The 16,665-nt window shown below is 55.8% G+C and overlaps 5 protein-coding genes across 5 annotated transcripts; 3 read left to right on the forward strand and 2 right to left on the reverse strand.

Annotated features, from left to right (window-relative positions):
- Positions 1–1,564: 1,564 nt before the first annotated feature.
- B0I36DRAFT_234633 (hydroxymethylglutaryl-CoA lyase) lies at positions 1,565–2,750 on the reverse strand (the record flags this gene model as incomplete). Its single annotated transcript, XM_046149332.1, has 2 exons — positions 1,565–2,398; positions 2,472–2,750. 2 exons carry the CDS (start codon positions 2,748–2,750, stop codon positions 1,565–1,567), a joined length of 1,113 nt encoding a protein of 370 aa, XP_046018693.1.
- A 1,169-nt stretch (positions 2,751–3,919) lies between these two features.
- Positions 3,920–5,677, forward strand: B0I36DRAFT_357910 (vacuolar ATP synthase subunit B; the record flags this gene model as incomplete). The annotated part of the gene is made up of 4 exons (XM_046157871.1): positions 3,920–4,103; positions 4,204–4,421; positions 4,488–4,813; positions 4,876–5,677. 4 exons carry the CDS (start codon positions 3,920–3,922, stop codon positions 5,675–5,677), a joined length of 1,530 nt encoding a protein of 509 aa, XP_046018694.1.
- Positions 5,678–9,162: 3,485 nt separating this feature from the next.
- On the forward strand, positions 9,163–12,233 carry B0I36DRAFT_371205 (diphthamide biosynthesis protein 1; the record flags this gene model as incomplete). Its single annotated transcript, XM_046159994.1, has 4 exons — positions 9,163–9,901; positions 9,960–10,277; positions 10,841–11,008; positions 11,083–12,233. The coding sequence occupies 4 exons, from the start codon at positions 9,163–9,165 to the stop codon at positions 12,231–12,233; spliced, it is 2,376 nt and encodes a 791-aa protein (XP_046018695.1).
- Positions 12,234–12,353: 120 nt separating this feature from the next.
- On the reverse strand, positions 12,354–13,836 carry B0I36DRAFT_13365 (short-chain dehydrogenase). Its single transcript, XM_046148256.1, has 3 exons — positions 13,611–13,836; positions 13,000–13,512; positions 12,354–12,854 (listed from the first exon to the last, which is right to left on the reverse strand). The coding sequence occupies exons 1-3, from the start codon at positions 13,660–13,662 to the stop codon at positions 12,475–12,477; spliced, it is 945 nt and encodes a 314-aa protein (XP_046018696.1). The 5' UTR covers positions 13,663–13,836; the 3' UTR covers positions 12,354–12,474.
- On the forward strand, positions 13,507–14,526 carry B0I36DRAFT_13359 (uncharacterized protein). Its single transcript, XM_046148253.1, has one exon. It carries the CDS (start codon positions 13,810–13,812, stop codon positions 14,356–14,358), a length of 549 nt encoding a protein of 182 aa, XP_046018697.1. The 5' UTR covers positions 13,507–13,809; the 3' UTR covers positions 14,359–14,526.
- Positions 14,527–16,665: the final 2,139 nt, after the last annotated feature.

Genomic DNA, 16,665 nt, shown 5'->3' on the forward strand with positions numbered 1-16,665 from the left:
TCCATGCCCGGCGCTCGTTGTGAAACGCCAGCAACGGTCGAGTCAATCGGATGCTGCCGCAGATCAAGATGCCAAAACAAGCTTTTCTGTCCCGTTTTGTTCCCCGCATGATTCGAGCAGGGAAGTCTACAGGTTTCCGATCCCAAAACCATGTAATTATATGGTGCTGCGAAAGCAGGCTGCTACGTACTTGTTTTTGAAAGCCCCCGGTCCGGCATCGCATGGAACATACTCGTGAAGACCAGGTTATCCGCGTTTCGGATTGTTTTGAAACCCAAAATTGGGGGTCTCACCTCGAACTGCACTCGTGTCCCTGACAGCGTATCAGACTATGGGAAAATAGCATAGCCAATTGCTAGGAGTAATGAATGGTGGGCTCCCGGCCCTTTGGCGGATCGTGCCAGTGACCTGCTGTCCATTCGCTCGCTCTGGAAACGTGATTGTGGCATGGAACTTGACCTGCCTGCGAGCAATCCGTTCTCTTTTCTCAGGCCTGATCGAGTTAGGGACTCACGAGTCCTAAGAGACTTTCAACCTACTCAGGGTCAGTGCACCTGTCTGCTTCGATTATTGAGGTAGTCTCTTACAATAAGAAAAGAAAATTTTCCACCCATAATCGTGTCCTGGGTGACCCTGAAGCCGGGTTGAGCAGAGGCTGTCGTGGTTCTCAAGCATTGCTACGGCCTAGCCGGTTGAGCACGTATCAGTTCCCGTAGGTATACATTGCGGGTCGTGTCGATGGGAGGCTGACTTTATCTGGCCTACTTTCTTGCGCCGCGGTGGAAACCCTGAAAGTGACGAGGAGTGCTACCTGTAAGTCAAGTAGGACGTCACAGCCCTTCTCTTACAGCAGCCAACGTTGACGTTGAGTACTAACGCTACTTCCAGGCGAAGTTGAAGCTTGTACGTACGTGGCTAGCAACAATGATTCTACCTTCACACATAACTCAGGTCGGTCCGGACAAGGTCAGCTTTGATACCCGCCGTTTGCAAGTGAGGTCAGTATTACACTCGTCTCGTGCGTTGTTAAGTCTCTTTGTGGAAGTCTGCCCCTGCTAATCTCCACGGCCCGGCAATAGCAAGCCATGCGTAGGGCCACGACTCTGCCCAACTTTCCAGATCTAGGGCACTCACGAGGCGAGTCTGAGGATCCGGATCTTCTTCGGGATATGGGCATGATGTAATGTCATGTGCAGGTTACAAGAACTGAGACATGGAAGATAAGCTTTACCTGGTCTAGTCTTCGCAAAGTTGACTCTCTTCGGGAATAATCGAAAGTCCCATTGGTGCTAATCACTAGGGGCGGATGTGAGGCTGAAATCGTGGGCGTGTCACGTTCGCCGTGCTCTTTTTTTGCGTGCCTTGGTGTGGCACGCGAATTCCTCCAGACTCCCTTCCCGGCGTCGAGTATTCTGGGCATACCGGCGAATGTCAGGAATCTGCAGACACTATAGCAATGATACAAACAGTCACGCCGACGAGTTTTCCAAAGTAGCGCAAATAGCATCTACTATGCTTTTCTGTGTTGTATTCACATGGATTTTACTAGGTTCATTTTGCGAAATCAAGCATTCGCTCTGCCACGCGCGCCCAAGACAGCTTTGCCAACCGCTGAATCATTAGGCTTGCCAATTTCTGCGGTGATCCACTGCCCAATATCGGCCATGGCATCAAGGTCGATTCCAGAGTCCATACCTAGGGTCTCCAGGAAGTAGACCATGTTCTCCGTGGCAACATTTCCAGTCGCGCCGGGACTGTAAGGGCAACCACCGAGACCGCCGACGGAGCTGTCAAAGATGCGGATTCCACGCTCGAGCGAGACGGCAGTGTTGACGAGGGCCTGCCCATACGTGTCGTGGAAGTGCATGGCAATGTCCTCGTTGCGGATGCCGGCAGCGTTCATGCAGCGCAGGAGCTCCTGCGTCCTCGGCGCCGTGCCCATGCCCGTCGTGTCGCCGAGGGAGATCTCGTCTGCGCCCATCTCGAGGAGGGATGCTGCGATCTCAGCTACCTTGTGCGGGTCCACATCGTAGCCCTCAAAGGGGCACCCCAGGACAACGGAGATATAGGCGCGTGCTCGTACGCCGAGCTCCTTGGCGCCCTGGATGACGGGCTTGAACCGCTCGAGCGACGTGGCGATGTCGCAGTTCAGGTTCTTCTTTGAGAAGCTCTCGGTCGCCGCGGCGAAGACGGCGAGCTCTATGGAAGGCTTCCCTGTCGTGTCGAGGCCGACTTGGGCCTGTGTCTGTGTGAGGAAGGAGTCCTGATGCTGCTGTAAGAGGGCGCTGGCGTTCTCGACGCCTTTCGCGTTTGGTGCCAGGAATGAATATGTAATTGGTGTTGGAGAGGCAATCTTTTTGGTCAGGATGTGCTCCATGATCTTGCCAGAGTTGTCCATCTGCAGCGAGAATTGGTCGGCCGTTGTTAGCACAGTCATATCATCACTACGTGGCCGCAGGTCCATCGCCTACCTGAGGCACCCACTTTGGGGAGACAAAAGAGCCCGCCTCGATATAAGAAACGCCGGTCTTGGCAAGCCGCTCAATCAACTCGATCTTGGTCTCGAACGGGATCGACTTCTTCTCGTTCTGGAGGCCATCTCGAGGGCCGACCTCGACGAGTCGGACGTAGTTGTCGGGACGAGACGGCGAGGAAGGGGGATTCCTGACGTCGGAAGCTGTGGCGTAGCACCTGCGTAGTGGTGTGGGGAGGGGAGCGCGTGGACGGGCGAGGCGAAGAAGGGGGCGCATGGACGCCATTTTCCTGCTCATGACATGCCGCAACGGGCGAACCGCCTGTATCAGAATCTCGCTCAGGCGTGGGCACCGGGAGTGAGAGGAGAGAATGTGAGGAAGGTGGTGGTTTTTGTCTCGGAGCAGCTGATGTTGCTGGGAGCTCCAAGCTTCCGGGTCGCCGCCGGCTGGGCGGACAGACACGGCTTAAGCCCCAGAGCTGCCGGAGTGCAGGCATTATTAGCGTGTGGGGAAAAGCCAGAATCAGAGACAACACGGAATCCACTGGACATGACCGTCCCAGAGTGCTGGACATGCAAGTACACCCACGGATGAGACATGTGCATGTCGAAAAGTGAACCCTTGGTTGTCAGTGGTTCTTTCGCTACAGTGCAGCCTTTGTCCGGCCATCGGTCATTCATATTGATACAAAGACCCGCTCGAAGCTCGTAGCAGCCTTCTTGCCTTTAGAAACTGATCGAGGGTGGGCATCAGAAATGCGGTGGTCAATAGTCTTCAACAGAAACAGGCACGTCATGGTTAGGCCTGTTCGTTACGAGCTGGTCGTCATACATGCCCTCATAGAAAACGACAAAACCAGAGCCACTGTCGCCCATCGTCTTCTGGTGGTGTACAATTTGTGGATGGCCGAAGTGATTGGTGATGAGGAGACAGACCCCGAGGCTCTCTAACACCCTTCCCTCTCTGAGTTCAACCTCCGAAGCCTCGAGGATATAGGGATGAATGCTCGCCGGCCTAGTGAAAACCGAACGTCCCAGCCCTGAGCCTCGAGTGACGGGTCCCAGAGCCCAGCGTCAATTGAAGAGCCCTTACGTCAGCAGCCAGCGATGCCCCACCTGCGGTTCGAGCCAGGCGCAGGCGCTCCACCAGGCTCGACGTAACTTGGCGCCTCGTCGACCTGGAGCTCCCAGCTCAATGCGAGGTACATACCTGCTACCTTGAACGGCAGACTTCATCATCGCCACGACTGCCCTCGGCTCGTCGTCCTTCCCATCCTCGTCGCATAGTCTTCGGCGAAGGCCCTCTGTTACCTCGCATAGATCCAAGCCGCTCACTCTGCTCTGCCAATCACGCGCAGTACAACCAACCAGGCAGCCGGCCGAGCTCGCTCCTCCTCCGCACCCCATTTCCCAAGCTGCGATCCGCCAATCCACCAATCCGTCATCATGTCCGACCCTCGCGACCCTTCGTCCTACTCCATCGTCCCTCGCATCAGCTACAACACTGTTGGTGGTGTCAACGGACCCCTCGTCATTCTTGAGAATGTCAAGGCGCCCAAGTACAACGAAATTGTCTCCCTGACCTTGCCTGATGGCACCGAACGATCAGGTCAAGTCCTCGAGGCTCGAGGTAAGAAACAACAACACAACCGCCAGGGCATACTTGAACTTTGATCTCTGATCGAAGCGTGGTTTTGCGCGTCTTGACCATGTCTGACATTGCTGGATAGGCGACCGCGCCGTCGTGCAGGTCTTTGAGGGAACTTCTGGCATTGACGTCAAGAAGACGAGAGTCAAGTTCACAGGCCAAAGCTTGAAGCTTGGTGTCTCTGAGGACATGCTGGGACGTATCTTCGATGGTTCCGGAAGGGCTATCGACAAGGGCCCCAAGGTCCTCGCCGAGGAGTACCTCGACATCAACGGAAGTCCCATCAACCCCTTCTCCAGAGTAGGTCTAGCGACATGATGCTTTCAGGGTTGCGCCTCGCGGTTGCTGACGTATCGCTCCCGCCAGGAATACCCCGAGGAAATGATCTCGACAGGTATCTCAACCATCGACACCATGAACTCCATTGCTCGTGGTCAGAAGATTCCCATCTTCTCCGCTTCTGGTCTTCCCCACAACGAAATTGCCGCCCAGATCTGTAGACAGGCTTCGCTCGTGAAGCAGAAGGGTGCAACCAACAAGGGTGTCCACGATGACCACGAGGACAACTTCTCCATTGTCTTCGCTGCCATGGGTGTCAACTTGGAGACTGCCAGATTCTTCACCCGCGACTTCGAGGAGAACGGCAGTCTGGAGCGCACTACCCTCTTCCTCAACTTGGCCAACGACCCTACGTAAGTCATACCCCATTGAACTGGAGGATCTTTTTTTTCAGGACTAATTGGCGGCCTCATAGTATCGAGCGTATCATCACTCCTCGTCTCGCTCTTACCACCGCCGAGTACTACGCCTACCAGCTCGAGAAGCACGTCCTGGTCATCCTTACGGATCTGTCTGCGTACTGCGACGCTCTTCGAGAAGTGTCTGCAGCCCGCGAAGAAGTTCCTGGTCGTCGCGGTTATCCCGGTTACATGTACACGGATTTGTCGACCATCTACGAACGTGCCGGTCGTGTCGCTGGCCGCAACGGCTCCATCACCCAGATTCCTATTTTGACAATGCCCAACGATGACATCACTCACCCTATCCCTGATTTGACTGGTTACATCACGGAGGGACAGATCTTCGTCGACCGTCAGCTCGATAACCGTGGTATCTACCCGCCCATCAACGTCCTGCCATCCCTCTCGCGTCTCATGAAGTCTGCCATCGGTGAGGGTATGACGCGAAAGGACCACGGTGACGTTTCCAACCAGCTCTATGCCAAGTACGCCATTGGTCGTGATGCCGCCGCCATGAAGGCTGTCGTTGGTGAGGAAGCCCTGTCGGCAGAGGATAAGCTCTCTCTCGAGTTCCTTGAGAAGTTTGAGAGACAGTTCGTCGCTCAGGGCCAGTACGAGGCCCGTGACATTCACGAGTCTCTTGACCTTGCGTGGAGCCTGCTCCGCATCTACCCCAAGGAGTTGCTCAACCGTATCCCTGCCAAGGTCATTGCGGAGTTCTACTCGCGCTCCGACCGGAAGAAGGAGGAGAAGAAGGAGGAGAAGAAGGACAAGAACGTGAAGGACACTGCCGAGGAGAACCTGGTCGATGTTTGATCGGGTGATGCCTCTTACATGCGTTCGAATTTCATAGACAGTCCCGTAATCTGATTCCGAGTCGTTAGTAAAGCATCTATCTATCACTACATTCTACCCATGAGCATCCTGATTTCCATAACTGCTCCTTTTTTCTCGTGAAAAACTTCATGTCTGCGCTCCTGGGCCTCTACCGTTCAGGCCGGCAGGGCCTCATGAGATTGAGTAGGCTTTATTTCTTCCGCCACCGACATCAACTTGAAATGGTAGCCGCGTGGCATGAACGAGAGGCAGGAATAATAAGATAAATAATGTTAAAATCCCGAGAGAGTGCGGAGAGGAACGCATACTGAATGGAGGCGTGCTTGTCCACAATGCCGAGCAAGGTATGGGTTGCTCTCCTCTGCGGATCAGCTAACAAAGAAGATAGAGAAAGAAAAGGGAAATGGAATGCCAAGGCCGCGCTGTGCAAAGTGTGGTTTGACTTCAGCGCGTTGGTCGGGCCTTCGACTTTCAAACGGCTCACAAGAAATCGTATACCAGGTCGGCCTGGACCAGTATGGCCATACGTGGGCGTAGTTGACATCGGCCCATATGCGACTATGCGCTGTTCTTTATCTTTCCAATGAACCAAATAGTGCTCTGGTGTCATTATCCCATTCTCGCTTTGGACTTTCTTCCGAGACGAATGCAAACACAACGAGGATGGCTTATGCACCTTTATCTTCTCTTATTATTATTCGTTAAGCTTCTCTGTTCGTCTTCTTGTGCTGAGTTACTATCCAGGCACAAAATCTCGGAGACGACGCCACTGCTTACGATCTAGGGGGATGGTTTTGCGCCATGCAGGTTGACCGCCAATAAATGGACGCGTGGTCTGTCCTGATATTGCTCACGGAGCCCGTGCCAGGATGGAGATTGGCTTCGCGGACGAAGGCAGCACAGCAGGCCGCGTTTATATTATGGTAGAGACCAGCATGGCCGTGTTTCGCATTCATAACCCGCGGAGATTTGGCCTATGTCGGAGGCGTCCGTCAGTGTGGTTGGGAGAAGGGCGATGAAGAAGAATGTGCTCAATGTCCCTGCACTATATCTAGCCGGAGCTGAAAGGTCATGCATTTTCCGCCAATAGGGAGAAGCGCTGCTATAAATGTATATTTTGCCGTCACGGCGCTCTGGACTAGACAGCCTCGGGCTGCTCTGCCTCTACCTGGCATATGATATGCGATTGACAAATCAGTGGTCAGCATTGTGGCTGCGCCATAGCGAAGTGGTGAGCGAGTGGGAGGGTGTATCGAACATAGTGTAGTTCCTGATTCTGCATAACAGATCGTGCGGGTCACGCAACTAAGGTATCTATGTCTTGCCTTGCAAACAAATGTGACCCTGATCAAGCAGTGTCGCACTCGATCAGTGATGACGAGACCCCTTCCCTCGCTCCCGAAAGTCTGGAGTCAATCCCCATTCGCTCCCTCGGCAGTGCTCTGAGTATCAACAGGTTCTCGGGGAGCGCGAGTTTGAGTTTCCATCCCATTTTGTGCCTCGGAAATTGCCTTGGAGGACGATGTAACCTGGCGATGCGAGGGGATCTATACCGCCATTGCACGTGGAGACGGATGTGGGTGGTACACTTGTCCAGCTTCCGCGGACTGCAGCCAGAGTCGACGCAAACGCTTGGAATAAGATCACTTAGAACATCACTCGGCTTCCACAGCGCAAGACCACGAGACGGCACGCCATTGAGCTCAAAGCCAGGTTCTTGTTGGGATGCTCATGTCAGAGCCTTACGACGAGGCCGCCCATACAAGTGGCGGATAGAAGGCAGCACCCCGCCTAGAATCGAAGACGCACAACCTCCTCCACCGCATACGTGATCGACCAAGAAAGAAAGATGCTGGCTGCCATCCCTGGAAGCTTCAAGCCACCGGGCCAGGCCAGGGGAGAAAAGCCTGCCGGGGGAGGCGTGGGAGAAGCTCACAAGCTCCCCCGCACGAGGCGCCTGCCCCGGACTTTGGAACTTCTGCCGGCTGCTTGCGCACCAATCGGAGTGCCTCAAGGCCTGGCGTGGCTGGGCTGCCCACGGGGCCACACCCGTGAGGCGTCTGCGGCAGTCGAGGATCCTTGGGCTGGGCAAAAAGGCTTGGGCGGGCGGAGTGGCTTGCGAGCATCGCGGCCAGGGTTTGGCAGAAACACACAAGTTTGTCACCTCATCTGCCCGGGAAAAACACAGACTGACCAAAACGACTGGCCAATGGCCCAGCATTATTGCACGGAGATGACCGCTTGCAAGAATCCAGCGGGAAAGCACACGAGCAGAACGGTTGGCAGGTGAGGGGAAGCTGCATGCAATTCTGGGCTTGAGGGTGGCGTGAGTTGGGGATCTGGCGTGGCTAGTCAGCATGGGATAAGGCCCGAAAGTCGGCTGGAAGCTGACGAACCCGTCGCGTTGCGTCATGGCCAATTCGGGGTAAAACAACGGCGAGCAGAGTATTGCGGGTTGCTAGACAAACACGCGTCCAAACGACCTCGCTTGACAGCTCGTCCGTCACGAGCTAGATCGTCCCGTGATTGGCGAGGCTGTGCTCGAGACCATGCCCTCGCGTCTATTTTGCCAGAGCCAATAATTAGTGACCAACGCCATCCTTGGTCTGTTCAGTCTGCTCGCGGTCTCACCGACTGCTTGCTCGACATGGGCCTCGGTGCTCTGCTGGTTTTTCAGCCACATTGTGACCTCGCAACACAAGACTGGCTCGGCTGGGACGGCCGACCGATTCACCCCGGATCGGATGGTCGACCGATTGTGACACTGGGACTGGAGACCTGTGAAGGTCTCGCATCGTCAGGCGAGCAGTATTGTGGCTGTTGTGTTTACCCTCGACCCCGGGCCCGACCCTGGCCCTGGATCCGGGGGAGGAGGTGTGGATCGTCATCACCTGCACGAAAGGAAGAGGCAGGAGGGTGAGAGTGGGAGAGAGGGAGAGAGAGAGAGGTAGCAAGACCAAGAAACAGAGGCAGATTTGGCTGGGGCTGGTGTCACCGGCCTGGTGGTGATCCCTGCCAATGCTGGCCATGGCGTTGCATTCTCGTGGCCGCGCTCGTGTGGAGAATTGGAGAGCGCTCGACGCACAAGCTTCCACTTTCCGGCCCATCGTCGCCCTCTTCCCCAGGAAATGACGGAGTGCGCGCCAGCCGGGCCGCTGCTCCTGTCGCTGTCGTCGCCTGTATAAAGAGGCACACTTCTCTCCTGTCTGCGCGTCCCCGTGTGGCCTTTTCCTCAGGGTTCAGGGCTTCAATTCGCAGTCCGGCAGCAACGGACATCCCCTTGTGCGCATCTCCTCGCGTCAGCCAGCCGTGCCTCGCCTCACTGCCATTGGCAATTGACCCTGACACTTTCGATCAATTGGTCCAGTCTGCAAGTCAAGATGCGCTTCACTGCCCAGCTTGCGGCCCTCGCGGCCTCCTGCCTGCCTGCCGTCCTTGCCACAGCTGGCCCAGACGAGAATGGCATGTACTGGATCAAGAGCGACCACATCAAGGCTGCCTTTATCCCCTACGGCGCGTCCCTGGCAAAGTTCCTCATCAACGACCAGTACGGCATCGAGAGAGACATTGTCACCGGCTTCGATAATGCCACCTACTACGAGATTGATGGCCAGCACGGTCACTTTGGTGGTGTCCCCGGCCGCTACGCAAACCGCATCAGGAACAGCACCTTTACCATTGACGGCGAGACCTTCCACGTGAACCCCAACGAGCACCCAACCCCAGAGGCGCCCGAGGGTGCCAACACCCTCCACGGCGGCCACAACGGCTGGGACTACCGCAACTTCACCGTCGTCACTCACACCGACGACAGCATCACCTTCTCCATCGTCGACCCTGACGGAGAGCAGGGGTTCCCCGGCGAGGTCATCTCGTACATCACCTACACCCTCCACGACCTCACCTGGGACTTCAAGATGATCGCCTTGGCCACCACCAAGAAGACCCCGATCATGCTCAGCAGCCACGTCTACTGGAACCTGGACGGCTTTGCCAACAACGAGACCAACACCGTCCTCAACCACACCCTCCACCTGCCATACAGCGGCCAGATTATCGGTGTGGACAACATCCTCATCCCTGACGGCACCATCCTCGCGAACCAGCCCGGCTCGCCCAACGACTTCTGGACTGCGCCCAAGCAGATTGGTGCGGACCTCGACAAGACTCTGAACAACTGCGGCTTCAACTGCACTGGCTACGGTACGTTCCAGGCCCAAACCCCCAAAAGTGACCGCAACTAATTGAGACTGTACTACAGACAACGCCTGGCTCGTCAACCGTGCCCAGGACGGCCCTTATGACTGGCGCACCGACGGCTACGTTGCCCGTGTCCACTCGCCGTGGTCTGGCATCCAGCTGGACATCTATTCGGACCAAGAGGCCTTCCAGGTCTACTCCTGTAACGGGCAGAACGGCACCGTGGCCCTGAAGAAGGACCAGGGACTCTTTGACAATGCCGATTTCCCCAGAACCATTCCTCAGTACGGTTGCATGGTTCTCGAGGTTGAGGACTGGATCGACGCCATCAACCAGCCCTCGTGGCAGCGCGAGAAGAAGCAGATCTTTGGTCCTGGTGGTGACCCTTATGTTCTGCAAGCCAGCTATGTCTTCAGCATCAACTCGACTAGCACCTACTAGAAGCGCCTTCTCATTTTTGCAGTCAGTCTAAGCACTGCAAGGTTGGCAGACGAATCTGGATCGGGTGCTGGGAGAGGAAGGGCTTGCAGGACATCTTGTGTCTACTGGTTCACGCTGTACCCTTTAGACACGCTTCTAATGTATATATTGTAATCTTCTATAAGGAAATTGGACCTCTCTAGTTCGCCTGCATCGTGTCAGAGATTACCTTTTCGGCATGAATATCGTGGAGCAGCGCTTGCGAGAACTTACACGGGGCCAGTGCATGGTACAGTGCTTGACAGTGTATAGACTGTGCCCATTGAAAATTCCCCTGCTTTGCCCCTCCAAAACTTCATTCGCAACTTTCCTAGTGGGGCCATGAATGATCTTGTTACTCTTGCAGCCATACTGAGAACGATCATTACAATCTTTGGAAAGGTTCCTTTACTCACAACAATAGTTCCCTAATTTCCTGTCGTATTCTTCTCAAATTCAGTCTTTGAAGTCGTACACACCCAGACAGCAGCATGGAGGAAGACCGAGCACAGGTCGACGTGGGCATTGCTGCTGATATTGAGCATGCACACCCATCGACGCCGGTTCAAAAGCAACCAAAGAAGAGATTTGTCGGAAGAAGGACTGCTGCTAACAGTGCCTCAAATTCTGGACCATCATCAGAAGATGCCGGTGCAATCCAAGGCAAGAGACTCAAAGTGGGCTTGATTTTTGATGAAGGACTGGTCAACTAACCGATAGAACAGTGTCACAAGCGAGGCGGGCTCCGAGGTTGATGAACCAGGTGCCACCGGAGATCCTGGAAAATCCGGATATCAAGGAAGCCATCGCTCTCCTGCCGGCCAACTACTCGTTCGAGATTCCCAAGACGATCCATCGCATCCGGTCGCTGGGTGCCAAAAAGGTCGCCCTGCAGATGCCAGAGGGCCTTCTCCTCTTTGCCACCACCATCTCCGACATTCTGACCCAGTTCTGTCCCGGCGTCGAGACGCTGATCATGGGCGACGTGACTTATGGCGCCTGCTGTATCGATGACTACACCGCCCGAGCGCTTGGCTGCGATCTTCTGGTGCACTACGCCCACAGCTGCCTCATCCCCGTGGACGTCACCAAGATCAAGGTCCTCTACGTGTTTGTCGACATCAGCATCGACACGTCACACCTCCTCACGACCCTCGAGCGCAACTTTGCGCCGCCAAAGACCATCGCCATGGTCGGCACGATCCAGTTCAACGCCACAATCCACGGCGTCCGCTCGACGCTGGAAAAGGCCGGGTTCAACGTCATCGTGCCGCAGATTGCGCCCTTGTCAAAGGGCGAGATTCTCGGCTGCACCTCCCCGCGGCTCCCGGATACAGACCAGGTCGACCTCATCCTGTACCTCGGCGACGGCCGCTTCCACCTCGAGAGCATCATGATCCACAACCCTTCCATCCCGGCCTACCGGTACGACCCGTACTCCCGCAAGCTGACGCGCGAGGAGTACGGGCACGAGGAGATGCAGACTGTCCGGCGGGACGCCATCAGGACGGCCAAGGGGGCCAAGAAATGGGGCCTGATCCTGGGCTCGCTGGGCCGCCAGGGCAACCCGCACACGATGACCATGATTGAGAACAAGCTCAAGCAGCTCGGCATCCCCTGGGTCAACCTGCTCCTCAGCGAGATCTTCCCTGGCAAGCTCGCCATGATGGGCGACGTCGAGGCCTGGGTGCAGGTCGCGTGCCCCCGCTTGTCCATAGACTGGGGTTATGCCTTCCCACGGCCGCTGCTGACGCCGTATGAGGCTCTCGTCGTCCTCGAGGAGAGGCAGGACTGGAGCGCCTCTGGCGTCTACCCCATGGACTACTATGGCAAAGATGGGCTTGGCCGCACGAAGCCGGTTGTGGCGAGCAGTTAGGCATGATTGCTTGGTGCCGATGAGAAAGAAAAGCTCAACCTTAGCCATGAATCACACAGAAACGACGAACCGCACGTTAGGAGAGCCTTCTTTGGCTTCTTGCGAAAGATGAAAAAAAACTGTGGCAAGTGTACCTTATCTACAGCTGTCGCTCTCCCGCGGCCAACATTCCTGAAGTTTACGCACTCGAGATCTATTCTGCGAAACAACGATACACCCATCTCCCGTAATCATCCGGCCCTTATTTCTTGGACTTGGCGTCCAAAGCCTTGAGCAGCTCGAGCTGCTCCTTTGATCCTACACTCATACTCAAATCCTTGATTGCTTCGATATCGACCCGAAGCTGCTCGACATCCGCCTGTATCGCGGACCATGCGTCTGGCCCCAAAGGCACACGGAGCGGGATCTTGCCACCACGGCTGGCGATGCCGTACATGGCGGCTGCCACATCTTCGACGCGAGCAAAGTTCTTGAGGATCTCGGGATTATGCATGAGGCCGAGCATAAACGTGGTCGCGCTGTGGGGATTGCTCTCGTACGCTGGGTGACGGTCGGGAATCTGGATCGAGGTCGTCGCAAAGTTTGTTTCCACGCCACCGGGCTCAATGATGCTGAAGTGGACTGCCAAATTCGAACATGTCAGCCACGCTATCCTTCCCATATGGAACACAACTAGGCACCATGCTTTTCGACCAGAAACCACGGAACAGGATGGGGATTAGGGAAAGGTGTCGGGGGGGGGGGGGGCGGCGGTTTCATGACGTACTGTTCCAATCCGGAGGCATCTCCTTGGCCACACTCTCCGTGAAGCCTTCCATGGCGAACTTGGCGGAATGGTAGAACGCATTGCCCGGGTAGCCGACGAAGCCGCCCATCGAGCTCACATTCATCACCAGGCCGCCCTGCTTGCCGCCATTCTCGGCGTTTGTCTCGCGAAGCACGGGCAGTACTCGCCTGGTCACGTCCACCATGCCCCAGAAGTCGGTGTCCACCACTGCCCGCGCGGCCTCGTCAGAGATGGCCTCGGTGTCGCCCAGGACGTTGTACCCGGCGTTGTTGACCACGACGTCGATGCGGCCAAACTTTTGCAGGGCCTGGGTGACCGCGGCGTCGATGGAGGTCTTGGACTTGACGTCCAGGGCCACCTTGAGCACGCGGTCGTTGTCGTCAACGTATGACAGAGCTTGCGGGTTGCGCGCTGTTGCGACGACTCTGTCGCTGGTTTTCGAGGCGATGTGTTGAACCAAGGCGCGGCCTATGCCGGTAGAGCAGCCGGTGACTATGCAGTGGATGTATTTGTGTCAGAAATGAAGCAGAACTTCCAGCACGAAGAAACTGCCTGCCATCTCAGGGTCGAGGGCTTGGGTATAGACCTACTGAACCAGACAGCCCCCTCAGGCAGCTGAAATCCGACAGGTGCAGCAGCCATGATGATAATATATCGTCACGCTCCTAAGTAATCTCGAGTAATTTGAAGTTCGAGTCCGATCGTAGAAAGTGATAGCAGTATCGTTTGTCGTGGGTAGTTGATCCTCGTTTAGAACCGATGGAATGCCCTGAGTGTTGAGATGAATGGATGATAGAGTCCTGCAGAAACTCAAAAGGCAGTTCCGAGCGGAGGAAAGACCGGCTTTATATGCGCAGGGCCTCCGGCGTGGACCTCTGCTCAACCATCGCCAAAACTCTTATTAGCCATAGCCATTTGCGCTCTGGAGAGTCTTCCTACATCATTAGCTTGGCGGCTACTCGTTTTGGAAGGTTTGACCGAGCGACAGCTCTTACGTCAACAGGGTCGGTCCCCCTTTCCTTTCCAAAGTTTCCAGGGCCCTCCGTGCGATTGGAGCCCGGACGAGCGAAACCGGCCCTAAACCCGCGCAGCTTTCGCCGCTCATGCAAGTGTCCCGGAGACAAGCCGAAATCGAGCCTCCAAATGCCGTTTGATGGTCATGCATGTCCCATTCTTTTGGTCTTGTTCGCTTGGCTGGTCTCTCTGACGCACACTCCCCACCATCACGCCGCGCGGCTCGGTATAATACTCTCTTCTCACATACACGCACGCAGGGTACTGCATACCTACGCCACATACGTGGAGTGGTCAATTGTCCGGGCTAACCCTTTGGCATAGCGTACAGGGTACCCGCAGGCTAGACCAGTCGCGGCGTTAAAGGACTTAAACCCCGGGGAGCCGTGCCAGCCCTTCCTCGGTCGAGTCTGAAATTATGGTTTCATGAATCAGCACCGGCCAAGCAACCAAGGGAACAATACTAAGCAGAGGAGAATAAGGGCTCACGAAATAAGTGATTTGGAGTGTTTGATAATCCGCGGTTGTGGTGGAGTTGTCGAGTATGCACCCTGTTCATGGGTAAAAGTGGATCTTCCTGCACGTCGGCCTGCAAGCCATGCTTATTTCCGTATCGTGCATTAGCCTGCGAACCCTGGCTTTGGATCGGTGCCACCGTCGGGGACGGCTGGGAGCAACACAAGTCAGATGCACGTGGCCGGATTTAAATCTAGCAAAGCGGTGGGATCTCTACTGGCCTTGCGAAGGCTCGGCAGTGGACCTGTGGCAAGGGGGATTGTAGTATCCTGAAATTCTGTCTGTCCTCGCCGAACCCGAGCAAGGCGATCAGGTGTGACGTTGATTCCACATCTCTCGAATGTAGAGTCGGTGTTGGTGTCTGGTACGTATCGCTGGAATACCTTTACGAATTGCTGAGAAATGAGGCAAAGGCCGGGAAAGGAATGAGAGAGAAAACCCCCGAGGGCTTGCAACATTTTCCCATGAAAAACCCTCCTCAAACCCTCAGTGACCTCCCTTCACAGGTACATGCCCGGTGCCCACATGGCCGCAGGTATGGCGCGTACTCAGCCTCGACCAGCTCGTCTTGAACCTCCGCCTGCCGGAAGAGGTCGCAAGCCTCGTCCACCGACATGGTTGTGAGGACCGGTCTGCGTTGTCTTGCCGCATACCCGAAGGGGTTCAGCTCGGCATCGGCAGGCAACGGATGAGGCTCAGAACGCAGCTTGTCTCGGTAGCGCTGGAGGCATTGTATCGCAGCTTTCAGGTCCTCTGTGACCGAGTTGCTGGACGTGTATTTCTGGAGATATTCCTCCAGGCTGAGCGTATCGAGCGAGCTTGCGGAGACAGCCCCCCATGTTGATGATGGGCCTGAGGCGGGATCAACAGCGGCGTCAGCTTTGAGCCGGATAAGCACGGCGCGAAAGCTTCGAGTCCACGGTACAAAGGCTGTGCCGTAAGACGATATCCTGGAAAGATTGAGGAGACCTCCATCATCGTTGAGTGACTCGTCGAAGCCAGACTCTACCTGCATGTCCGTCCGAGCGACGACCATTGTCCACTCGCCGGGCGTCAGGTCCCGCAGTCGAGCCGCCAATACCGTGTCACGGGGGACTGGGTGCTGAGCCTGGCTGATTGCAAACAATTCTGCAGGCAGGGGATTGATTCCGAATGTTCCCTCGGGACGCAATGTAGCTGGAGCGGTTGCGAAACTGAAGGCAGACAGAAGGCGGAACGTTGTCTCTGGTGGCGAGAATATGCGGTGCCGAAGCAGCTGCAGCAGCCCTGTCACTAGCCGTGTCGGCGAGAGCAGTGAATCACCGAGATAGATCGTCTCTGTCGTGTTAGGCCTGAATCTACCGTCTGGGCAATGGAATATAAGCTGCGTAACACTTCTAGTATCACTTGAAGTTGAGCTTGGGACGCGCGAAATTTGGCTGCTGGACTTTGCTGGATAGCGTCTACTGCCCAGGCTTTTCGGATGCTTGGGTTGGTCCAGCCATGGGATCTGCCGGACACCATGCGAAAGAACCGGTCCGAGAATCAACTTCTCTCGAATCTTGTGCCTCAATAATCGGTACGCCTCTACCGGGTCAAAACTGTCGCCCTCGCGGGTGGGGGACTCCAACAGATGAAAATTGGAGATGCCCGCCGGGGGCAAGACATCGACCAAATGGGAAAATGCCGCTGTCGTCAACGTCCCTGCTGCGAGGCTAAGAGTGTCCATTGACTGTGCTATATCTCGGTTGCGAAGTATGAGGGCGATGTGCTCGATTTCCAGGCCATAGTAAGGTGACAGGTCGATACGTTTCTCTCCTGCAAAGGCCAGCTGTAGAAGCTGAGCACCAGCGTCCGGATTGCCGGTCACTGCGTCGGCGCGGCACTCCAAGCAAGCGCGCAAGCACCCGCGAAAGTCAGGTAGCTTGCCGACCTCGTCGAGCAGCGTGAAGTCGGGTGCGGAGCTGGCCAGGAAGGTGTCAACTACTTTTCCAAACGCCATGGCCTTCAACGAGGCTGTTTCAGGGACCTTGTCAGACTTTATCTGCTCATCTCCGGCCCGGACTCCCCAGTGCTCGTAGAAAGGCCACAGCTTGGGCAGGCAATCAGAGTAAAGAACACCAAACTGTCCAAGCT

The sequence above is a fragment of the Microdochium trichocladiopsis genome (assembly GCF_020744255.1).
Source record: "Microdochium trichocladiopsis strain MPI-CAGE-CH-0230 chromosome Unknown B0I36scaffold_1, whole genome shotgun sequence".
NCBI lineage: Eukaryota > Fungi > Ascomycota > Sordariomycetes > Xylariales > Microdochiaceae > Microdochium > Microdochium trichocladiopsis.